Source organism: Seriola dumerili, unplaced genomic scaffold (genome assembly GCF_002260705.1).
Source record: "Seriola dumerili isolate Sdu_G_001 unplaced genomic scaffold, Sdu_1.0 BDQW01000291.1, whole genome shotgun sequence".
NCBI lineage: Eukaryota > Metazoa > Chordata > Actinopteri > Carangiformes > Carangidae > Seriola > Seriola dumerili.
Window position 1 is genome coordinate 241,169 of NW_019174546.1, and position 20,091 is coordinate 261,259.

The 20,091-nt window shown below is 42.4% G+C and overlaps 1 protein-coding gene across 1 annotated transcript; it reads right to left on the reverse strand.

Moving 5' to 3' along the window:
- Positions 1-1,022: 1,022 nt before the first annotated feature.
- nfatc4 (nuclear factor of activated T-cells 4) lies at positions 1,023-16,113 on the reverse strand. The gene is made up of 13 exons (XM_022758059.1): positions 15,610-16,113; positions 11,386-11,552; positions 9,818-10,330; positions 9,547-9,722; positions 8,920-9,082; positions 8,501-8,601; positions 6,948-7,049; positions 6,167-6,354; positions 5,679-5,819; positions 4,733-4,788; positions 4,408-4,534; positions 2,915-3,637; positions 1,023-1,264 (listed from the first exon to the last, which is right to left on the reverse strand). Exons 1-13 carry the CDS (start codon positions 15,806-15,808, stop codon positions 1,194-1,196), a joined length of 2,727 nt encoding a protein of 908 aa, XP_022613780.1. The 5' UTR covers positions 15,809-16,113; the 3' UTR covers positions 1,023-1,193.
- Positions 16,114-20,091: the final 3,978 nt, after the last annotated feature.

Below are 20,091 nucleotides of genomic sequence, written 5' to 3' on the forward strand. Positions count from 1 at the left end.
TTACACCAACTTTATCTATCTCTTACCATTAAGGCTTTTTTTGGTCTCAACCTCAGAACATGTCCATTTATGGTTGTGCTGAACCATATAGAGCCATTAAACTGTCAAGAAAACATATAATGCTATTCTAGCGTCTTTTTGTTAGGTCGGTGCATTTTTATTGCCCTCTCTGTTTTTGTAACAATGAAAAACTTTTGTCTATCTTTCTTGCAGCCACACTCTTTTGAGTGGAGAAAGTACAAACAGAAGAAAATCAAAGCTGTGAAGTTTTACAACAGAATGAGTAATATCTCCAACAACCGCTGATTTAGGACAGTTCAGGCATTCTGGTCCTGACTCCCCCCAGGTGGCACTATTCCTCAAGGCAAACCTGCTCTGCTTAGAGAGGATCTAACAAACTATTCCTCATGCAAACCTGTCAAACAGCTTCGACAGTCACAGCCCGGTCACATCATCCTTCCATGGGGTCAGATTTACAGAATTGTCCTTTGGTCTCAACACCTAAACTTTACACCAGTCACAGTGCATCTACCGATACAAGATAGGCTTGGGGGCAACATCGGGTCTTTCTTAACAGCGGCCATTTGTAGTTGTTTTTTTGACATTCAGAAATTCTGAAATAATTGCCACTGTTTGGAAACACAGGATCTTAAATCCTGTCGCCTTTACTTAGAAAGTTTTCCATCACATTCAGGAACTGCGTAGAGAAATGTCTACTTACTGCAGGATGGATGACGTTTCTGCTTCTTAAAATAAAGACACTTTCAGGAAAAAGAAATAATTGTGTCGCTTTAAACAAAAAAAAAAAACATTTGTATAGTTACATGGGATTGAAGAAAATACCGTACATTATTAAACCATTTAGTTTTCCATTGGGTTTAAGCCTTTTTCCCTCAGTCCCTAGATTCATTTTGTATAAATGTTAATTATGTTTTTTTCCCCACAAAAGAAAAACACATAATCCAAGCAGCTTCTTGTATAATTTATATTGAAAACATGTTAAAAACATTAGTTTCCCTTTATAAAACCATAACAATTACCTGTGATCATAATTACAACAGTGTCCTGGCAATCAAATTCCCCCAGTCAATATCACATGTAACTGAAGCGACGCATCTTTATACAAAGTGCACATGGGATTTAAAATGATGCTGAATATCAAACTGGGGGGGGGTTAATCAGCTGCTCTGAGCTCAGTTTGGCTGGTTGTCCATCTGTGAGCCTGACTGGTAAGACTGGATGTCCTCTCCAATGAACTCTGACACTGTGGTGGAGAAGAGAAGAGAGAAAATCACTGTTAATCTTGTTTCATCCATCTATCCACATCATACATGTCAAGGTGCGGTTTAGGCTTATGCATTGCTCTTCAACCAGGAAGTGCTAACCCAGGTGAGAACACTGTAATCATCTGAATGACGTGTCTCCTCCGACAGAAATCTGTCATGCTATTATGTCCCCATACAAATAATAAAGCCACATTTTTGTATTTGTAAATATGACAAGGAAAAAGTTCAGTGATGCTAAACACACTTTTTTTAAAAAAAAAAAAGAAACTTTGCAGCTGAAATGTTTTGGATTGTCGGCTGGCTCATATCACAATTCTTCATGGCTGAGCAGCACAAAACGCTTGGGAAATAACAAAGCCAGCAGGGGTGAAAGTTTTAGAGAGTGCCTGAGGAATTCTTGGTAATATCAGCTGATATATTGGCTGATATTAGCTCATCATCAAATATCCACATCACTGTAAATGTCTGCCAAGAAAGAAACAAGAAATTGCACTCTAGAGATGTGTCAAAGGTACGTTCGAGGTAGCTTCAAAACGGTGTCTCCGTTACATAGTTTGCTTATCAAAAATATTTGTTATGCTATGTGTTGATAAAACATTTTTTTTTTTTAAAAGAACTTAGGCTGACTAAACTCTCAAAATTCAATATTGGTATTCACTTAAACATAAAATTAAAATTAAAGTTAAGATTGTCAAATGTCTTTGCTTGTAGTCACTGAGCGACAGCCACATCCTTTAAGAACCTTTAAGAGGAGTTTGTTTTGGGGCATATTTGATTGACACTTGACTTCTCAGACTCTCATCACTTTCAGTCACAGTGTTTGCCACGTACTCGCCCAACTTCAGCTCCACTCGGGCTTCACAACATTATCCAAATTTGTATTTTCTGATTCCTGTAACTGGCAAAGATGGTGGAGAGTGTTGCCCAATTTACAGGATTAAAATGTGCCATCTGGTAAATTTCTGCACATTCAAACTTTAACAGACTTTTTCTGAAGTTGTTTCTTATCATAAACTGTAACTGACCGCGTAGGTAACATGAACCTCATCATTTCTGATGTGATAAAAGTTTGATGGCGCTGGTTTCACCACAGTGACAAGTATAACCTGGCCTAACATTTCTCAACAGGAGAGTAAGGAGAGTGTCTCTACATGGTTTGACCCACCAATGAATGGAAAAATGATAATTCAATATCATCAAAAAAAACAACAAAACAAAACAAAATCATACAGTATCTCCTAGTTTTAAAATGTGGCGTCACATATAAAAAGAGACTTAACTCTGGTATTACTGTACTCAACTATTCAAAAGCTCTGCAGACAGGGCATCCAGAGGCCGACTGGTTACCAGGTAACTGCAATGTCTACTGTTTGATTCCCAGCTCGGTGACCTTTGCCCCCCTCTCTCATTTCCCCTGTTTCCTTTTTCTAGATTATAAAAATACTATAACATAAAGGTGAAATACTGAAAAGCTCTGCACATACAGTAACCATTTATTCAGCCATTTTCCATTCACTATCTATTTACAATCTCACCCATGTACTTCATTTGTCTGCAAAGCAGCCACCTAATTCAACGTTTCCACATATCTACCCTCCTCAACATGAGGATCAATACATGTAACTCACCTTCTTCAAAGGTAATGTGGTGCATAGACACTGAGCTGGTAAACTCCAGGGGGCACTCCTGGATCTTGGCATCCCTCTCTCCCCCATGTCCCATCCCCAGCACCCTTCCCTGGGGGTCCCAGCCCTCATAATGGGAGTAGGGTGCTGGGCAGATGTCCTGATAGTGGCTGGGGTTGGAGGGAGGGGAGGGACACGCCTCCTGAGGATAAGCAGAGTACTGGGGGTAAGGGGAGGTGGGGATGGGAGGCAGAGGGGAGGTCGAGATAGGACTGCCAGCGGGGAACGGGCTGAGAGAGGAGGAGTGAGAGGGAGAGGGTGAGGAGGAGAGGTAGGGTGAGTCCAGCCACGGAGAAGGGGAAGGGGAGGGAGGCTGCGGGCCGCGGGGGTACAGAGGGGGAAGGAGCTCAGTGAAGCCCAGCTCCAGGTTCTCGAAGCTGGGGTGACGCTCGGACAGGGCTGCTCTGGAGCCGCCGGGCTCCTCCACCGCTGCATCGGGTTTAGAGCAGTACTCCTCGTGGTAGCTCATGGTGGCGCAGGGAGGAGAATAGGTGGAGGGGTAAGGGGGCAGCTGGAAGCCCAGGCCTCGATCATCAGCCACTGGATCACCTCTCACATGGAACCCCCTGTCCATCCTGGGTTGACCCCCCACAGGACACACGGTCCCCCTGTCCAGGGGCAGCACAGAGGGCCGGGACAGCAGAGGGTCCTCTTCTTTAAACATAACTTCAGGGAGAAACATTGCACATGCAAAATAAATTTCTATTAATATTAACACACTATCCTCCTAATATGATTTTGAATACCCATTGAATATCGCTTATATTGCGGCTCAGAAAGGTGACACCACATGACGTGAATGCTGGTTTTAGGAAGATGAGATATACATCCACAGATGCAATCAAGATGTCATTTTTTTAAAAATAACTGTCAATGCATTTCCTCAGTTTTGATAATTACATGAAAAACTTACTGTTTTGTCGATACCTTTGTTTTGGGAATATGAACGTACACTTTTTTCAGTTTTACAAAATATGCTATAGATCTGTAAATTTAGATCAGGAAATATCGGATCAAAGAAATATCATACACAATGATCACATGTGACAGAGCGGGACTTGATTAGTTTGTTCAGGAAGTACAATTATGTGAAATAAACTTATATGTATAGACAACGTTTACTTAAATTTATGGAGAGAAATAAATATGTATGTGATCATGCATATATCTATATACTGATATGTATTTGTTTTATGAAGGGAATATTAAAAAAATAAATGTAGTTTCAATTGTTCGCATATATATTCTGTACACACCTACTGCAGCGATGTAGAAAATGTTGGTACTCATTGTTACGGTTTAGGTTTTCTGCGTGTAAATCTAAAAAGCAGGGATGGTTTTAACACGTCTGACCTCCAATTCGAAACACACAAACTGAACAAAATCCACCATGAATCATAGAGTCAGAGGGGAATACGGTGGGAATGGACACTCACTGGGCAGATACTTGAAGCAGTGAGTGCTGCTTCTTTTCCTCTTCCCGTTGGAGACATACAGACTGACCGACACCGGCCGACTGACGGACAGGTCGCTGTAGGCGGGAACTCTCACACACAACAAACACTACCAGGAGAGAGAGAGAGAGAGAGAGAGAGAGAGAGAGAGAGGTGTGGACATAACATATCACAGAAATGGAAGAGATTCATCGGATGATATAATTGTATCTGCTGATTTAAATTACAACTTGATCAGTGATGAAAAGTTCATCCGTTCAGAATCGGTTACGTTTTTTTCAGACTGACATCACACGTGCTAAATTACCTCATTGCTGTTGTCACGGTCGACATGAGCCTCCTCCTCCCACTGTAATTTACCATCTGATAGATAAGAACATAAGGCAGAATTAAGGACAAGTGTGACGCACGCACGCACACACACACACACACACACACACACACACACACATACACACACACACACACACACACACACACACAGAAACTACAGAAAAACTAACAGGAGGTTAGCATGTGATTCTATAAGAAGCTGCTGATTTTTAACCCCAGAGATAAGTATGAAGCTCATTACTTCTCCTATTATTCACCAGAATAAATAATGATGGGTTTGTCTGTTCCTGAGTAATTCAATGTATTTAATCATCTTATTTCATAAAAATCTACCAACATTTGATCTAAAATCATGGTGCTGTGTATCCAGCATCCTGAAATGCCTTTACTATCCTCCTGAGGAACATTAATCCTGTTTCACAACTTTAATAAAAAAAAAACTGACACCAATAAATAAAAACTATTTATTCATGACTGTGTGACTGAGGGAAAGCTCCCTGATTCACTTCAAGGGCAGTGTGATTTCCATCTGTACAACATCTGAATGACTGACTGTTGTTAAACAGCCTTTATAGAAAGATCAAAACCAGCACACACGGTACTGAGTTGTATTGATTAACACTGAGCTACTATATATATATATATATATATATATACCCTCAAAGATTGAATTTGTGGAACACTGTTCTGCGATTGTCTGAATTCTTATTACTCTAACTGTTAAAGAAATTAATTCAAATATACGTTCAGACTCAGTGATCATATCTGAACTTTTATCTCCAATTGTAAAGCAAAAAAGTTTTTCTCCAGCAGCGTCAGAAATCCTTACTCACCCTACCACTCCTGTTTTCTGTTAACTAGCTCAAATTTCTGCTCAGAAATCACATTATTAGCATTTGGCCTCCTCTGTGCACACTCACCTGTCCCTCTCTCCATGAAAACGACTCTGGAGATTGGCAGGAAGTTGGTGCCGCTCAGCAGAAGTTCCTCTCCGCCCTCCACAGAGCAGGACGTGAGACTGACGGACTCGATGACAGGCAGCTCCTGGGCCGAACGCTGGGCTGAGGTAGGGCGGAAAGAGGCAAATGAAACAAGGCCAGTAAATACACTCCCCTCACATGTCTTTAAACTGGGATAACTGATAATCAATTAACCTGTGGCCAGACACCCATAACCCTGCTCTCCTTTGAAAGGTAACTATTTCAATTTTACAACTAAAAAAGTCAGAATGAGAATAAACATGAACATAAAAACAAAACAAACATATAACAAATTTTTTGGTCTGCTTATTTTTTTTTGAATCTGCTGCAGACCAAAACACACCTGAAGTAGTTCTACCAAGGCCAGTGCACCCCCCCACTCACATCTACAGTAGTTTCCTTAAAACTACACGTGACCAGCAACTCACAGCATTCGATGGGCATGGAGGCAACCTGCAGAGCCAGGACCCGGCCGGGCGGGGCCACGGGGGGCGCTAGAGGGAGGTGGGTACGAAACACCAGACGAACACGCGTGTTCTTCCTGCCAACGTCCGTTTCTCCTTTTCTCAGCTCGATGTCCGAGTTCCTCAGCTTCAGGATCCCTGCGCAGTCAATGCTGCAGCACAAAAGATTTTTTTCAAACTGTAAATTTAGGTGCACAGACTGTCGGTGAGTGAAATGTTGAACTGGTTGGTAGGGGCTCAGCACTTTTCTTACTGGCACTAAGCAGAACTCAGCTCCTAAGTAAAAGTATGGCATAATTATCAGGAAATGTACTTACAGTTTCCCTTTCATATATTATCATATAAAAATAATACTTCTACATCAGTGTGTGAGCAGCATTTTACTGTTGCAGCTGCTTGCAGTGGAACTAGTTTTAACTATTTTATGTGGTTTTAATTTAATGGTTTCCAACCCAGGGATCGGGTCCCTCCAAAGAGTCACAAGATAAATCTGAGGTTATAAATCTGAGACAATTAAAGTAGCTTAAACTGAAATACTCAATTAAAGGACAAGTACCTTAAACTTCTTGTTGTTGTTTAGTCACATTGTTCAACAGTGGTCCAGTAAAAGGAATCGAAATGATTCGCTTCCCTCTCAAGTTTACAGTGTAAACTTATAAATGACCTTGACACTGGAGCATAAGGCTGAATGACATGCAAAAAACAACAACGACTTGTTCGGTGGGGACGTCTCTCTTCTACTCACAGTGCAGTCATGTTGTTCTCGGGGTTGAGGGGGATGTCCAGCAGTTTGGTCCCCGCCTGAACGCTCTCATGACTGGCAGTACCCACCATCTTCCCTGTCACCCTGAAGAGGGACAAACAGCTACATTTAACAGTCCTCCAGTTACAGTGTTTCTGCTGAATCCCAGCCCTCAGGTAGATCTGGTGAACCCTGTGTGCACGCTCCAGCTCCTGTCAACTCTGCACCGTATAACAGGGGCTGGATTATAAACAATTCTGATAACTGATTAACCACTGAAGTGATTTACTAAGCAAAAAATATATTGGCTGTTTACAGCATTTTTCAACATTTTTATAATATTTTCTTCATTAAATCATTATATTTATCTGAAAAAGATAACTGATAGATTAATCGATAATGAAAATAATCAACAGTTGCAGCCCTAAACTTGGCTATGTGTACCTTATATTAATTATTTTTATCTACTTTTATTTACTATTTCACATTTGCTGTGATGGTTACGCTCACTTGCATATAGTCTGTATCCTGAAAAGCACATCCGTCTATCTATCCATGAAAGGAACAACTACATGCAGTTTGGTAAGGAAACTGTCAAATCAGTTAAATATTTTCAAATAAAGACAAATCATAAGCTGTTGATGTCCCAGAATATCCCACAGATGCCCCAAGATACAAGGAGTTGAGAAAAATAATAGCAAAGTCAGACATACAGCGTCTTTCCTCTTGATGCACCTATTCCTCTCTGGACTTTTATTTTGCAATAACATTTGTTCACTCATTTACTGATTTAAAACCTCGGACCCACTGTTTGTGAATCCCCGTTTTAAATGGTGCAGAGGTTCAGAAACACACAACTAAAATCAAATAGCAGTAAAAAAGAAGAATACGTTGCTATGTCAATTATAACGACATGGTGAAAAGTAACGATGATAAAAGTGAAAGTGTAGGCTTGACTTGACAATGAGACAAATAAATAAATTAAACAAGAATAAGAACAATTAAAAATTAAAAGCAATGACAATTGACAATGACAATAAAATTAGCAATTAAACTTTTGTCTCAGCTGCATTAACGAGGTCAGCTTTAAGTTTTGTTGAAGCATTTTCAACGTGTGTGGGACACAGTAAAGAGAAAGCAGGTCTTCCTCACAGGCAGGCCAATTTTTTTTGGTATATGAAGTAATGTTGTGTCCGATAACCATCTCCAGTGATGAATGTTAATGCAGAGTGATACGCTGCATCTGAAGGTTTGAGTTAGAGAACTGGCCGCCAACCAAAAAACAACATCCCTGTAAGCCATGTTCAAATAATATTCCTACATTTTCTACTTTTAGCTGATGCTCTCATCATAGAACAAGCTACACTGACGATGACCAGCGCAAAAACATCTCCTAGACCAACACAACAAGCAGCTGGTGGCAGATTACGCAATGACTAAAGCCACAGCGATCGCACCACGAGCCCTGTGAATACACAGTATGTCGTGTCCCTCGAATATCTACGTGCTCGGTAATAAGTTTGATTTGAAACGGAAAGTTCAGTCCAGTTCAGTACCTGTGTATCTGATAGAAAGGATGTGGCCTGATGGATCTGTCGTCAGCTGTTCCAACGAAAACCTGAAGAGACAGCGGTTTCCTCTCTGTGTATCCACACAGCTGTGAAGAGAGACCCAGTGTGAGGGATGACATCAAACTGTGATGAGGCCAGCAGCAGTGAGCCACGACATGGGTCCTCAGACTTTGTTCCACTATTACAAACACAAAACTTTTCACACTAATTTTCTACCTCAGCTTGATTAGAAATTACATTAAATGTAACATCAGTCAGAGTTTTGTGTGTGTCTGTGTGTGTGTGTGTGTGTTTGTGTGAGCATTTCTAGGCAAGTTTATTCTGACAAATCTGTATCGTCACTAAAAATGCAAATACATCTTTCAGAAGCTGTATGTATGTAAATCTGCAGGTCCGTGCTTCACCTTGACGATGGGATGTCCTGTCGGCGCAGCCTTGACGGCTCCCCTGCTGCCCTCCGTCTCGTAGTGGGCTCTGTGGTGCGGACGGGGCTGCACCTCGATACGCAGCTCGTACTGGTCAAACTGGGACGGCAGCGGCCAGTCGAGTGGCGGCAGAGCATTAGACCTAGCATTGGATCAGAAAATCATTACGGTTTTACTCGGGAACAGAGAACACAGTCGGGGCAGGGACGCGCGACAGGTGCAGATGAATAACTATTTAGTGGAGCAACTAATGAGATTTACATATAATTTACACATGCAAACATGACAGGTGCAAAACAGCCAACACAGTAAGCACCGAACCTTAGTGATTATTAATACTGTTAAAATTGTACTTTCAATTAATGTAAATGAATTTAGGTTTTGTTGAAAGTGATGTTCACGTCTCATCCACATCTACTCTAATTGTATTGCAATAAAAACTTTCGTTAGCTCTTTATCTTGGTTACTGATAACTCTGATAACTCTCTGAGATTATATTTTTGTGTACATGGTGGTGTGTGTGTGTGTGAGTGTGTGAGTGTGTGTGTGTGTGTGTGTGTGTGTGTGTGTGTGTGTGTGTGTGTGTGTGTGAGTGTGTGTCCCTGCCTGAACAGAGGGCTGTGGGCGCTGGCTCGGGCCCTGCCCCAGGCCAGAGCAGGGGGCACAGAGAGGTAGTCCATGCCCAGAGAGGTGGGCTCTCTCCTGGTCTGCTGGGTCTCTGGCAGCGGGCAGGGGGAGATGTGGCCTGGAGCCTGCTCCTGATCCACCTCCCTGGGAGACAACTGGAGGACAGAAAGTGAGGGTCACCACTGCGGGGCAATCTGAATTCTATAAAATGTTTCATATTTTACCACAAAACCAAAACCAGCGTCTTCACCTGCTCCAATGACGTCTTCCTGGTTTTCTGTGGGATGCTGAGCTCACAGCTGCTGGGTGGAGCTTGCGACTGAGGGGTGGAGTCTCCACCGTCTAGGTTGCACCCGTGCAGCTCCTCTGAGTAACTGCTCCTGCGTGAGGTACAGGGGGAAGCCAGGGGGGAGTTTCTTCGTTTTTTGCCCCCAGGGGAGGTGGGCCTCGATGACGGCGAGAGCCCAAAATTGATGGTGGCCTCGTTGAGCTCCTCTTCCTCCACCAGCAGGGAGTCGCAGCTGGAGGCGGGGCTCAGCCAGCCGCGGGAGGAGGGGCTGGAAGCCGGGCTGGGGCTGAGGGAGCCAGGGCATCTATCACGGTAGGTAAAGGGGTCCAGCAGGGGGAGGTAGAGGCGCTCTCGGTCCCACCCACCTCCGCCGCCCATGTCCCAGTAGCTGGAAATGGTGGGCGCTGGGTCGTCTTCAGGGGAAATGGTGGTTATCTGGATGCTGGGACACTCGACCACACGAGACTCTGAGACCTGAACAGGAGATTATTCATCGTCTTAGTTCTATCTCTCAGTGCATAGACAGAAAATTATGAATTTTTAATGATCAACTAATTGTCCAAGTTATTTAATGAGCAAAACCGCCAAATATTTTTCCATGATTTTCTGTTTTTCTCTGTTTTTCATCACTGGAAACTTTTAGACTTGGACTGTTGGTTGGACAAAACATATAACGTGAAGTCACTTACATTCGAGACAGTAATCAATTTCAAATGATTTACAAAATCTATCACGGTCACCATTTAGCTTCCTTAACATTTAGTTACATTGTGACCATGAAGTAATGCAGCTGAGAGCAGGAACTGTTACCAAACTACTATCACTTCTGCTGAGGAGAGCCACTGAACTGCTACGTTTGTGATGCAAAAAATAATTCACTTAACCAACATCCATGTTTGCTCATCGTGTTTGTCTGCAAAATTTCACACCACATAACCTCAGATGGTGAAGGAGATAAATGCAGCAACAAAGAATAGATTTCCCGGCTTGTAAATAATGTGACATTGACAAAACTGAAATAAATCAACTAAATGTTCAGATTAATAGAAGCTTAAATTAATGCTGCTTGGACCACATGAGAACATTGGCTGTCTGCCTTTGATATGGTTTTGAAAGAGGTCGTTACTGATAAAGTGTCCCTGGATTTCGCATCAACAAAAATGGGAAGAGCGAGACATTGCTGTTTTTGGATTGAGACTGCGACAGCTCCCACAGTTTGAGAAGTGATGTCTGTTTAAAGCCTCGGTTTACCTTCACAGAAATGTGCAGTAGATTTAGTTTAGTTCTAAATTAGGCAATTTCCAGTTGTGAGTGATGACGACTACATGAATGCAGGGTAGCTGTAGTAATTTATACGTGATGACAGAGATAAAGTTTGTGATTGTATGGAGAAAGACCACATGTCATGGTGAGTGCGGGACCCACAGCTCAGCTCACCTTATTAATGGGGGAAAATATGCAAAAGGTACAGAATGACTCATCAACTTTTTTGAGGTTCAGACTGTCTGAGTATACAGAGGTTGTCTCACCTGTACAGAGCGCGCTGGCAGGCTCTCATAGGTCCCGCTGAACTCTCTGACCGGGGCCCTTCGCGGAGGCGGGGAATGCATCCCAGCCCGCTGACTGGCTGAGGGCGGCGGACTGGGGATGCTGATTGAGTGTCCTGCATGAGTGGCAGCCAAGTGGTTGTCCGTAACTGAAAAGTGAATAATCCTCGGTTTGAGAGTGAGGAAACACGGCAAACACAGGCACCGGAGCACAGACTGAAAACACTTGAGAGCATCCTCTGGACAAAAGTGCTGATAACCAACTGCTGCTAATGAAGAGTTTGAAGCGTTTTCATTCCCCAAATATTCACCTTTACTTCCACATGGCAACAATTTATAAAACAATTCATTTTCTGGCTTGCTTTTTTTCTCCACACACTTTCTTTTCATATCACATGTTGTGGGTTGTTTTTCAGGGTCATGTGACCTCAGATCAATCCTTCTTCAGAACCACATGATGACAGTTAACTCTGGAGACCTGCTGTTCTTTTACATCTGGCACGAGAAAGACTCATTAGATGTCAATCAAAATATTGTAAACACAATTTGTGGTAAGTAAAGATTCTTTTTTTTTATCATCAACATGCCTGCATCATTCATTACACATCAGTTTTCCTTGATTTACTGCACTGTAATTGTTGCCATATGGACGATGCGTGCAACTGGAACGTTTTCTCAGGAAGTGCACAGTTAGCGTCTTTCACAAAAGTGCTGCATTTTCGTCACTTTTAATATAAAGGAATAGTTTGACCTTTTTGGGAAATATATATATTATTATATTATTATATATATATATAATAATTTACTGCTTTCTTGCTGAACGTTAGATACGACGATTTATACTGCTCTCATGTCTGTACTGTAAATATGAAGCTGGAGCCAGGAGACAGTTAGCTTAGCTTAGCTTAGCACAAAGGCTGGAAACGGGGGAAAACAGTTAGTCTGGCCCTGTGCAAAGGTAATAATTATAATTAATTTATAACACTGAAAAGGTTAATCATTGACACATGATTTCTTCCTCATATATATATATATATATATATATATCTTTTTCTGACAGGACATTTTAAGGAGTTTATCCTTATATATAGTAGTAATAAACTTGACTAATATTAGAGTAGAGTTTAGTCTTATATTCCATAATCTCCCAGTCATATGGCAACAATTTACTAAATGCCCCCCCCCCAGCACTTTTTTTTAACTCTACTTTGCGTGAGAAGAACTATTTTCATTCTAACCAAATCATGAAGTTTAGTTTTTTGTCTCACTGATCCAAATCTTACACTTTTTAAGAATCACAAACCCGACTCTGCTGCTAATCCTGACAGTTATGAAGATGATTTGGAGCTTTCTCAGAAAACATGCTCAACAGAACTGTGCCAAACAACCGTCCTCATGAGGACACGACCCCTCAAAACCACAGTCCTCACCACAACATTTCCCCAGCGTGGTGCGGTCGGCCTCCACACGGAGCCAAACAGTAGTTACTCTGTAATTAGCGAGGCTCCAATTGATCACTGGTGCACTGCAGTGGCGGCAGGCCATACCGGCAATTTTTGGGCATCGGGGACGCACAACAGCAACTGCCAGCAAATTAAGACTCGGGGTGAAAAATCTCCTCAAATGTTTCCTGGCAACAAAAATATTTCCAAGTGATTAAAGCTGCAGTGCTGAGGCAACTCTTCTGCTGGAGGATTTTTCACATGAAATAAAGATTTAGATGTTTGTGTATGGACCAGCGGAGGAGTTTATGAGCCAAGAAAACTTACCCAACACTTATTGAGCACAATAAAGCTAATCTAAAGTCTAACAGATCAAGTATACGGTAATATTTTACGATGTATCCTGAGTTGAACCTCAACAAAGTGATCAGGGGCACAATCTGATAATCTATACCCCTAACCAATCCCCATATGGCACAACTGGGCACTATAATGAAATTAAGAAGTGTATACATGTCCCTGACACTGGTGGTGGCTGAGGGTTCCTGAGTATTAATCCTGCTACTGGCTATGACTAATTCACCATCCAGTCTCCAGAGTGACACATCTACAGTTGTCAAATGAAGCTGTGGTCAGACCTGGAACAGCAAATAAATACATTTACCTCTTGAGACTCTCTTCTCTTAAAACTATTGATGACACAGTCATTTATAAGTTGGTGGAGAGAGCGGCAGAATTTACCGAACAGAATCAGTCACATAATATTGGGAAGCCTCATCTTACATGTTTAAGATAATGTAATACTTCATCCTATAATTAGACCTTCTTATGAATGATAAATCAGAGTTGTTTTGAGATGATAAACAGGTAAGAAAAATGATGAACAAAATGATGCTTATTTTTCAGGCTCTTCTCTAATGCATGCTTTTCTTTTCTTTTCTTTTCTTTTCTTTTCTTTTCTTTTCTTTTCTTTTCTTTTCTTTTCTTGTGACTTCTTAGATAATTGTACCTCTTCATCTCCTCTTCAACCTGCCCTCGCATTACAGTCTCTGAAATGATCGCATAGATGTTCAGGTGCAGACCAGCAGAGGAGTCGACGCTTTCCGAAAACACATCACGTCACTTCCTCTGAGGAAGCCTCATCCACTCGTCTCTCCAGTCAAACGTACTGTTATACATTACTCTTAGTGGAAGACAAAGGGGGCTTCACCACTGCAGGACATGCAAAATTACTATCAAAGAGCTATTGAGCACAATGTGCTGCTTTCGCTAAAGTCTAACTATCTAACTTTTATGATGAGTGGTTCAGCAACCGCACAAGGGGCCGCAAAATAAATCTGAGGGAACATAAGGTTATGCATTTCTGCAACACAAAATAATCTTTATTTGCTGGGATCCTCCTGTTATCTTTGCCTCTTTTTTGTGAATTTATGCTTAATTTTTCCATGTGAAATACATATTTTTGTCAATGTTGTTTTGAAATTCTGCGTTTCTGTTATAAATTATGTTCATTAAGTGATGGCCCACTGCCAACTGGGTTTTTAGAGCCACAACAATCTCTGGCCTCATCGTCTTACTTTAGATAAAAATGATTCCAATGATGCAGCGAGATGAACAGACTTCAAATCAGGGAGAAATAGAGCACTGGTTTTGGATCAATGATCAGTATTGGCAGATACACTGATTTCAGATTTAGGTATCATGAAAGACAAAGTAGGAGCGGCACATTACTAAAGTCTACCTCTACCTCATCTAAAAGTTATTCAAATAAGTAATAATTAAATCACGGTTCGGTTTAACTGGGCACACATGCTGCCAGCTACCAGGGTTGGTAAGTTAACATTGCTTTGTTTTATGTGTCACGAGCCACAAGAAGTTGTGTCCCACTGCTTTGTATATTGCTGAGGACATAAGATCTGAATATCAGGAGAGACAGGAGAGCTGAAACAAGACTCGAACCAACTTGTGTGAAGGTTTTTACTCTGAAAAGTAAAAAACTAATCACCTAAAGTGAAGAATTGCCTCTTGTTTCTCCTGCAGTTCACTTTCATGCCTTGGGTGTGGTAAAACAACTGTATGCCAGTGTGGGAGGGAAACAAGTGAGAGAGTGGATGTGAGGATATGAGGTGTGTGTGCTCCTGAGTGTGTGTGTGTGTGTGTGTGTGTGTGTGTGTGTGTGTGTGTGTGTGTGCGTGCCTGTGTGTGTTTGTGTTTGTGTGTAGTGAAAAATGGGGGGAGGTGGAAGTGAACGAGGGAGGGAGGGAGGTGTGTATGTGGTGCTCGTTCAGTACACAGAGGTTGAGGTTCCTTCCCAGATGGCAGCTGTTAACTCTACTCACACGCACAGCTGATTGGAAACACATTGAGTCTGGGGCTGCACGCACACAAACACACAAATGAGCACACGCAAATGCACTGTGCAGGAATACAGAATATGCAACACACTCAGATGCATACCGCACACAAAACAAACACACAATAAAAATATACTCGTGCTCACATGCTTACAGAAGCGGGCACGCACACATCACACGCAAGCTCAAACACACGTACACACGAACTTCGCATGCAGATGAAGGCCCGTGTTACAACACGTTCACATGCATACGCGCACGCACGCACGCACGCACGCACACACACACACACACACACACACACACACAAGTTCCCATGCATTAGAAGCCCGCCTGGCCACTCAGACCATCTCTCTCCAGTGTGCCCCTTTTACTTCAACACATTCAACAACCCCAGAAATGACTCTGACCCTGGTTGCTGCTGCTGCTGCTGGAGGACTCCAGGTGCAGCAGGGCGCCCTCACTTCCCTCCCCGAGACCGGAGCTCTCCGGCTCGGCCGTGCGCACCGGGGACGGTCCCTGGCTCTGCCGCGGCGGCGGGTCCTCCTCAAACACCAGCTTGAACTCGAACTCGCCCTCCTCCCAGCCCGAGCCCGGCGCGGCCCCCATCGCCCTCCGGCAGCAAGGACAGGATACAGATACAGCGATACAGTCTTATCTCCGTGGGTCAAACACAGCGACTTTGACGCCTTCGGCGCGCCTCGAAAATAGGATATTCCCAAAACGTTCTCCTATGTGCGTGTCATTGCGCCAATGTCCCTGCTCTTGGAAAAGTTTTGGTGTAACTTGAGCAACTTTTCCACGCTGTTTCCACACGATGAGGGCTGCTTCTTTTGCTCGGATCGTTGCAGCTTTTTGCGGTCCAAATCAAATCCTCCTCGCTCGGGATATCTCACAGTCTTTTCCGGAACATATTTCCCAGATAGAGTCGGGTCTTTCATTCTAGCTCCATCGCCATCCCCGGAGCTTCTCCCTCTTCTTCCCCGTTCAAGACAGAGAGAGAGAGAGAGAGAGAGAGAGAGAGAGAGAGAGAGCGAGAGGGAAAAAAAGTTTATCAAATATTTTTGTCGTCCTTTACCCTTAATTGCCTTTGGGAGGGTTTCCCAGCTCCAGTTGGTCCGTTACTCATTCCCCATAGGATCTCATGCCTGTCAGTCATGAATCCCCCCTGCTCAACCTCCAGCCCCCCCCCCCCCCCCCCTCCTCACTTGCTCACTCACTCACTCAGGAGGTTTCTCTTTTAGTCAAACTCACTTAACATTTACACCAATATCCTGCAAAAGTATCTCTACAATTTATACATCTAATCTTGCATCATCCAAACATCATTTTTCCCGGCGTTTCCCCTCTAGATTTAGGTTTGTCTTCACATCATAACCCAGTGTCAATAACAATGTTTCACACATTTAAGCTCTAAACAATATGATTATTATTCCAATCATGAGCAGGACTCATGGCAAGCAGCTCACTGTCTCCAAAACTTGCCTTTGAAGGCCGGCTGCACGGCCACCAGGGCTGTGATGTTAACTGTCAGTTACTGCACATAAGAGGGCCTATTTCCTGTGGCGACGAACACGACAGCCCCCCTTTTTGGCTGTCACTCTTCCCTCTCCTCCCCCTTGCTTCTTCTTCTTTCTTTTTTTTTTTTTTTTTTTTTTTTTTTTTTTTTTTTTTTTTACCCCACTCCTCGTTCCTCTCTTCTCCCCACCAACTCCTCCTCGTCCCTCCTTCTCTTGCGTCTCCCCTCCCTCCTTCCTCTCCACCACAGATCTGTTTCTCATTATCCTCTGTAGTCTGCTCTCTGTCTGAGTCAGGAGACGAAAAACTTAAATAAACACACTCTCTCAGGCTCTCTCCGCCTCGGTCCAGCTCCTTACCCCCCCCCCCCCCACCACCACCACCACCACCACCACCACCCCCCCTGCTCTCAGTCTCTCCCCTCTGTCCTCTTTCCTCGCCCTCCTCTGGTTCTCACAATCATCAGGCGTATGTTATACTGGAGTGTAACTGGGGGCTTGTTTCACTCTCCCTGTCATCCTCTTGGGGTTGTGTGGGCAGGCCTTGGATCCTGGACTGATCTCAAGATGTTACAGTCTGGTTGGGGAGAGGAAAAAGTGCTACCAGCAGGGCTGACGCAAGACTTTCTGAGGCCCTAAACAAGACTTTGACAAACCCTTCACCACCACCATCACTAAATCCCAAAATGGCACCAGGCCATCGGACTACAACATAATCCCGCAGTGAATGTTTGAATTATTAGTGGTAAAAAAAAAAAGAATTTTCAGATTTTTGGGGCCGGCTCCCTCTTGGCTAAATGTTCCTACCCAGCCATTTAGTTTGCTATTGACCATGACTGTTAGTTTCGATATAAATTTATAGGCTAGAATGTCCAAACTGAAGGGATCAGAAAGCTTCAAACAAAGTTTCAGGTCATCAAACTCCCCCAACAAACTTTCCAATCACAGAACCGGGGTTACTGCATCCGACAAACTGTGTGACTTTCTGAGACCGACAACCTGACAGCAGGTGTGTGTAGGGAAACTTCCACTGTCACCTCTTGTGTGCAAACAATTGCAACGCTATGAACACTATTTTCAGTAGAATAAACAGTTTACACTTATTTGATTGATTCTCGCCCCCTTCATGATTTAATTTATTTCAGGGATGCTGCATTCACAGAGGGGTGGTGTGACATGAAATACGATCCAGGAAGGCTGGTTCCAGGGGCAGATGGATAAGTATCAAGGCTTCTCAGACACTAAAACGAGGCAAAAAGTTGATAATACCATGAGATCGTACAACTCTGGAAAAATTATCGTGACTTTTTCATGCATCTTTTCAACTGCAAGGAAAACCGTACAAGTGCAACATTGATGCTACAAAGTAATCTACCAGCAATATGCTCTTGCATGTGTTTGATTGGCGACAACATCGCATTGTGTTGCGGCAAAAGCTTTGTCAAGTTCACGTCTTTTTTCTGGAGCCCTCTGCTTCAACACAGCATTCTCACCGGAATGAACGAGAAGCCTATAACACAGGCCACAGACAATCTAAAAGCACCGTCGATGTGGAAATAACTTACAGCCTCCGTTCAGCATGTTCAAGTAATTTTGTGGGAAAAAAATCTGTCCAGACCAAAGCACAAAACAATGGGGAAACTAAATCTAAAAGCAAAATCGTTTCCTCCTTCTTTTTTTGATTGGCAATTAACAAAAACGTACAGTCTCAGCTGGTTAAATCTTTGCTTTGTCCCTTCCTGCCCTTTATCATCACCTAGGTTAAACTGTGTTTCAGGAGAGCTGACCTCACAATTTATTACCACTCACGTATTGTTCTGTTTCTGTTGTCAGACAACTAATTACAAATTGTGATTTTAAATGCTACCTGTTAACCGGGTGAACAGTAATATTTCAAGTCACAAAAGCCGTTTGACAAATAACATGTGTTCATCACAACATCTGTGTTATGCGATAGGTCAAAATGAGCACATGCTGGTACTGTATGCACATTCTCAGTGGTTGTTCAAATACAGAGCGTTTCTAGAAATGGAAAGTTTTGGGGTGGGTGGGGGGTTGTGAAACTGTAGCGTTGAATGGCTAGTAAATTGTTTAAAGGACTGCTGCAATGTGATGGATGAGTGCAACACACAGGAGGAACTGCTGAGTGTCAAGTTTATGAGAGAAGGAGAAAACGAAAGGTATTGTTCTCGTGGATGTGTTGCCCTCATGTGGTGAAAGAGAGGAACGTTTTACTGGAACTTTCCTCAAAAGTCAGTTCTGCTTACATAGCCCGAGGACACGGATTATTGTTATCAGTGGAAAATCTTTTGTAACTTGATCCCTGACAGACTTATGTTCTCAGTCAGAGAGAGAGAGAGAGAGAGAGAGAGAGAGAGAGAGCCTGTAATGAATTATTTAACTCAAGTACATTTTGTGGTGGTATGATTCAACAGACACATAAAAAAAAAACCTACATTCTCCATAAAAAGTCATGCAACTTGTGCCAATGTTTTAAAAATACTAAATTAAATAAGTACTGACATGAATATATAAATTCACACTATTCCAAAACACAAAATGCTTGGAAATATTATTAAATATATAAGTATTTGATACAAAGTAAACAAAATCATGGAAAATAATAATGATATTTTTTTTCCATATATGTTTCGTATTAAGTAACACTTATTTGTCAAAACTATTTGCTATTTATAAGCGTGACTTCTAGAAGAGAGGGTTGTTTGCTGTTAAATAGTTTACATACAGGTCAAGCTACTAAGTAACTAATTCATATTTACTCACTTGTAGAATGTGAGACTAAAACTATTTCTCTTTGCAACTAATAATAGATTATACCCGCTATCTTTGGTGGAAAATAGTCTGTCAGGAACTAGAGCCAGGGCTGATGGGAATATCATTAGTTTTTAATGTATTTGGTCATAAAACAAAGTACTAGACAAGTTCATATTTGGTCAAATGATGGCGCTATTGAGGTACCTCTATGAAAACCACAAATGTGAACCTCCTGGTGGTGCTGAAGAAAAAGGCAGAAACATTAGGATTCATCATCTGGGGACTGTGGACATCATGAATGTCTAGTAGATTTGGGGATATTTGACAGGATACGTGATAGTTTTGATCTGTTGGAGGTGCTACAGGAAAAAACAAAAAAACAAATCAAAGATTACCAAAGTCACTAGAACTCAACTTCTGAGCACCATGAATGTGCGCAGCAAATTTCATGCCAACCCATACAACACTCGCTGGTATATCTCGGTAAATGCAAAAAGTGTCAACCTGCTACACGAAAAAGTCAGGAGATCACCGAAGTCAGTATGATTCACTCTCTGGAGACCATGAATGCCTTTAGAAAAAATTTCATCTGAATCTTTC

What these genes read in the sequence shown, in the direction of transcription:
- nfatc4 (XM_022758059.1), bottom strand. Translation starts at nt 15,808, where the DNA reads ATGGGGGCCGCGCCGGGCTCGGGCTGGGAGGAGGGCGAGTTCGAGTTC. An exon ending in ACCGTGACAACAGCAATGAG is followed by an intron (nt 4,535 to 4,732) that starts GTAATTTAGCAC and finishes CTCTCCTGGTAG; the next exon opens with TGTTTGTTGTGTGTGAGAGT. An exon ending in CTGCTTCAAGTATCTGCCCA is followed by an intron (nt 3,638 to 4,407) that starts GTGAGTGTCCAT and finishes TTCTCCCTGAAG; the next exon opens with TTATGTTTAAAGAAGAGGAC.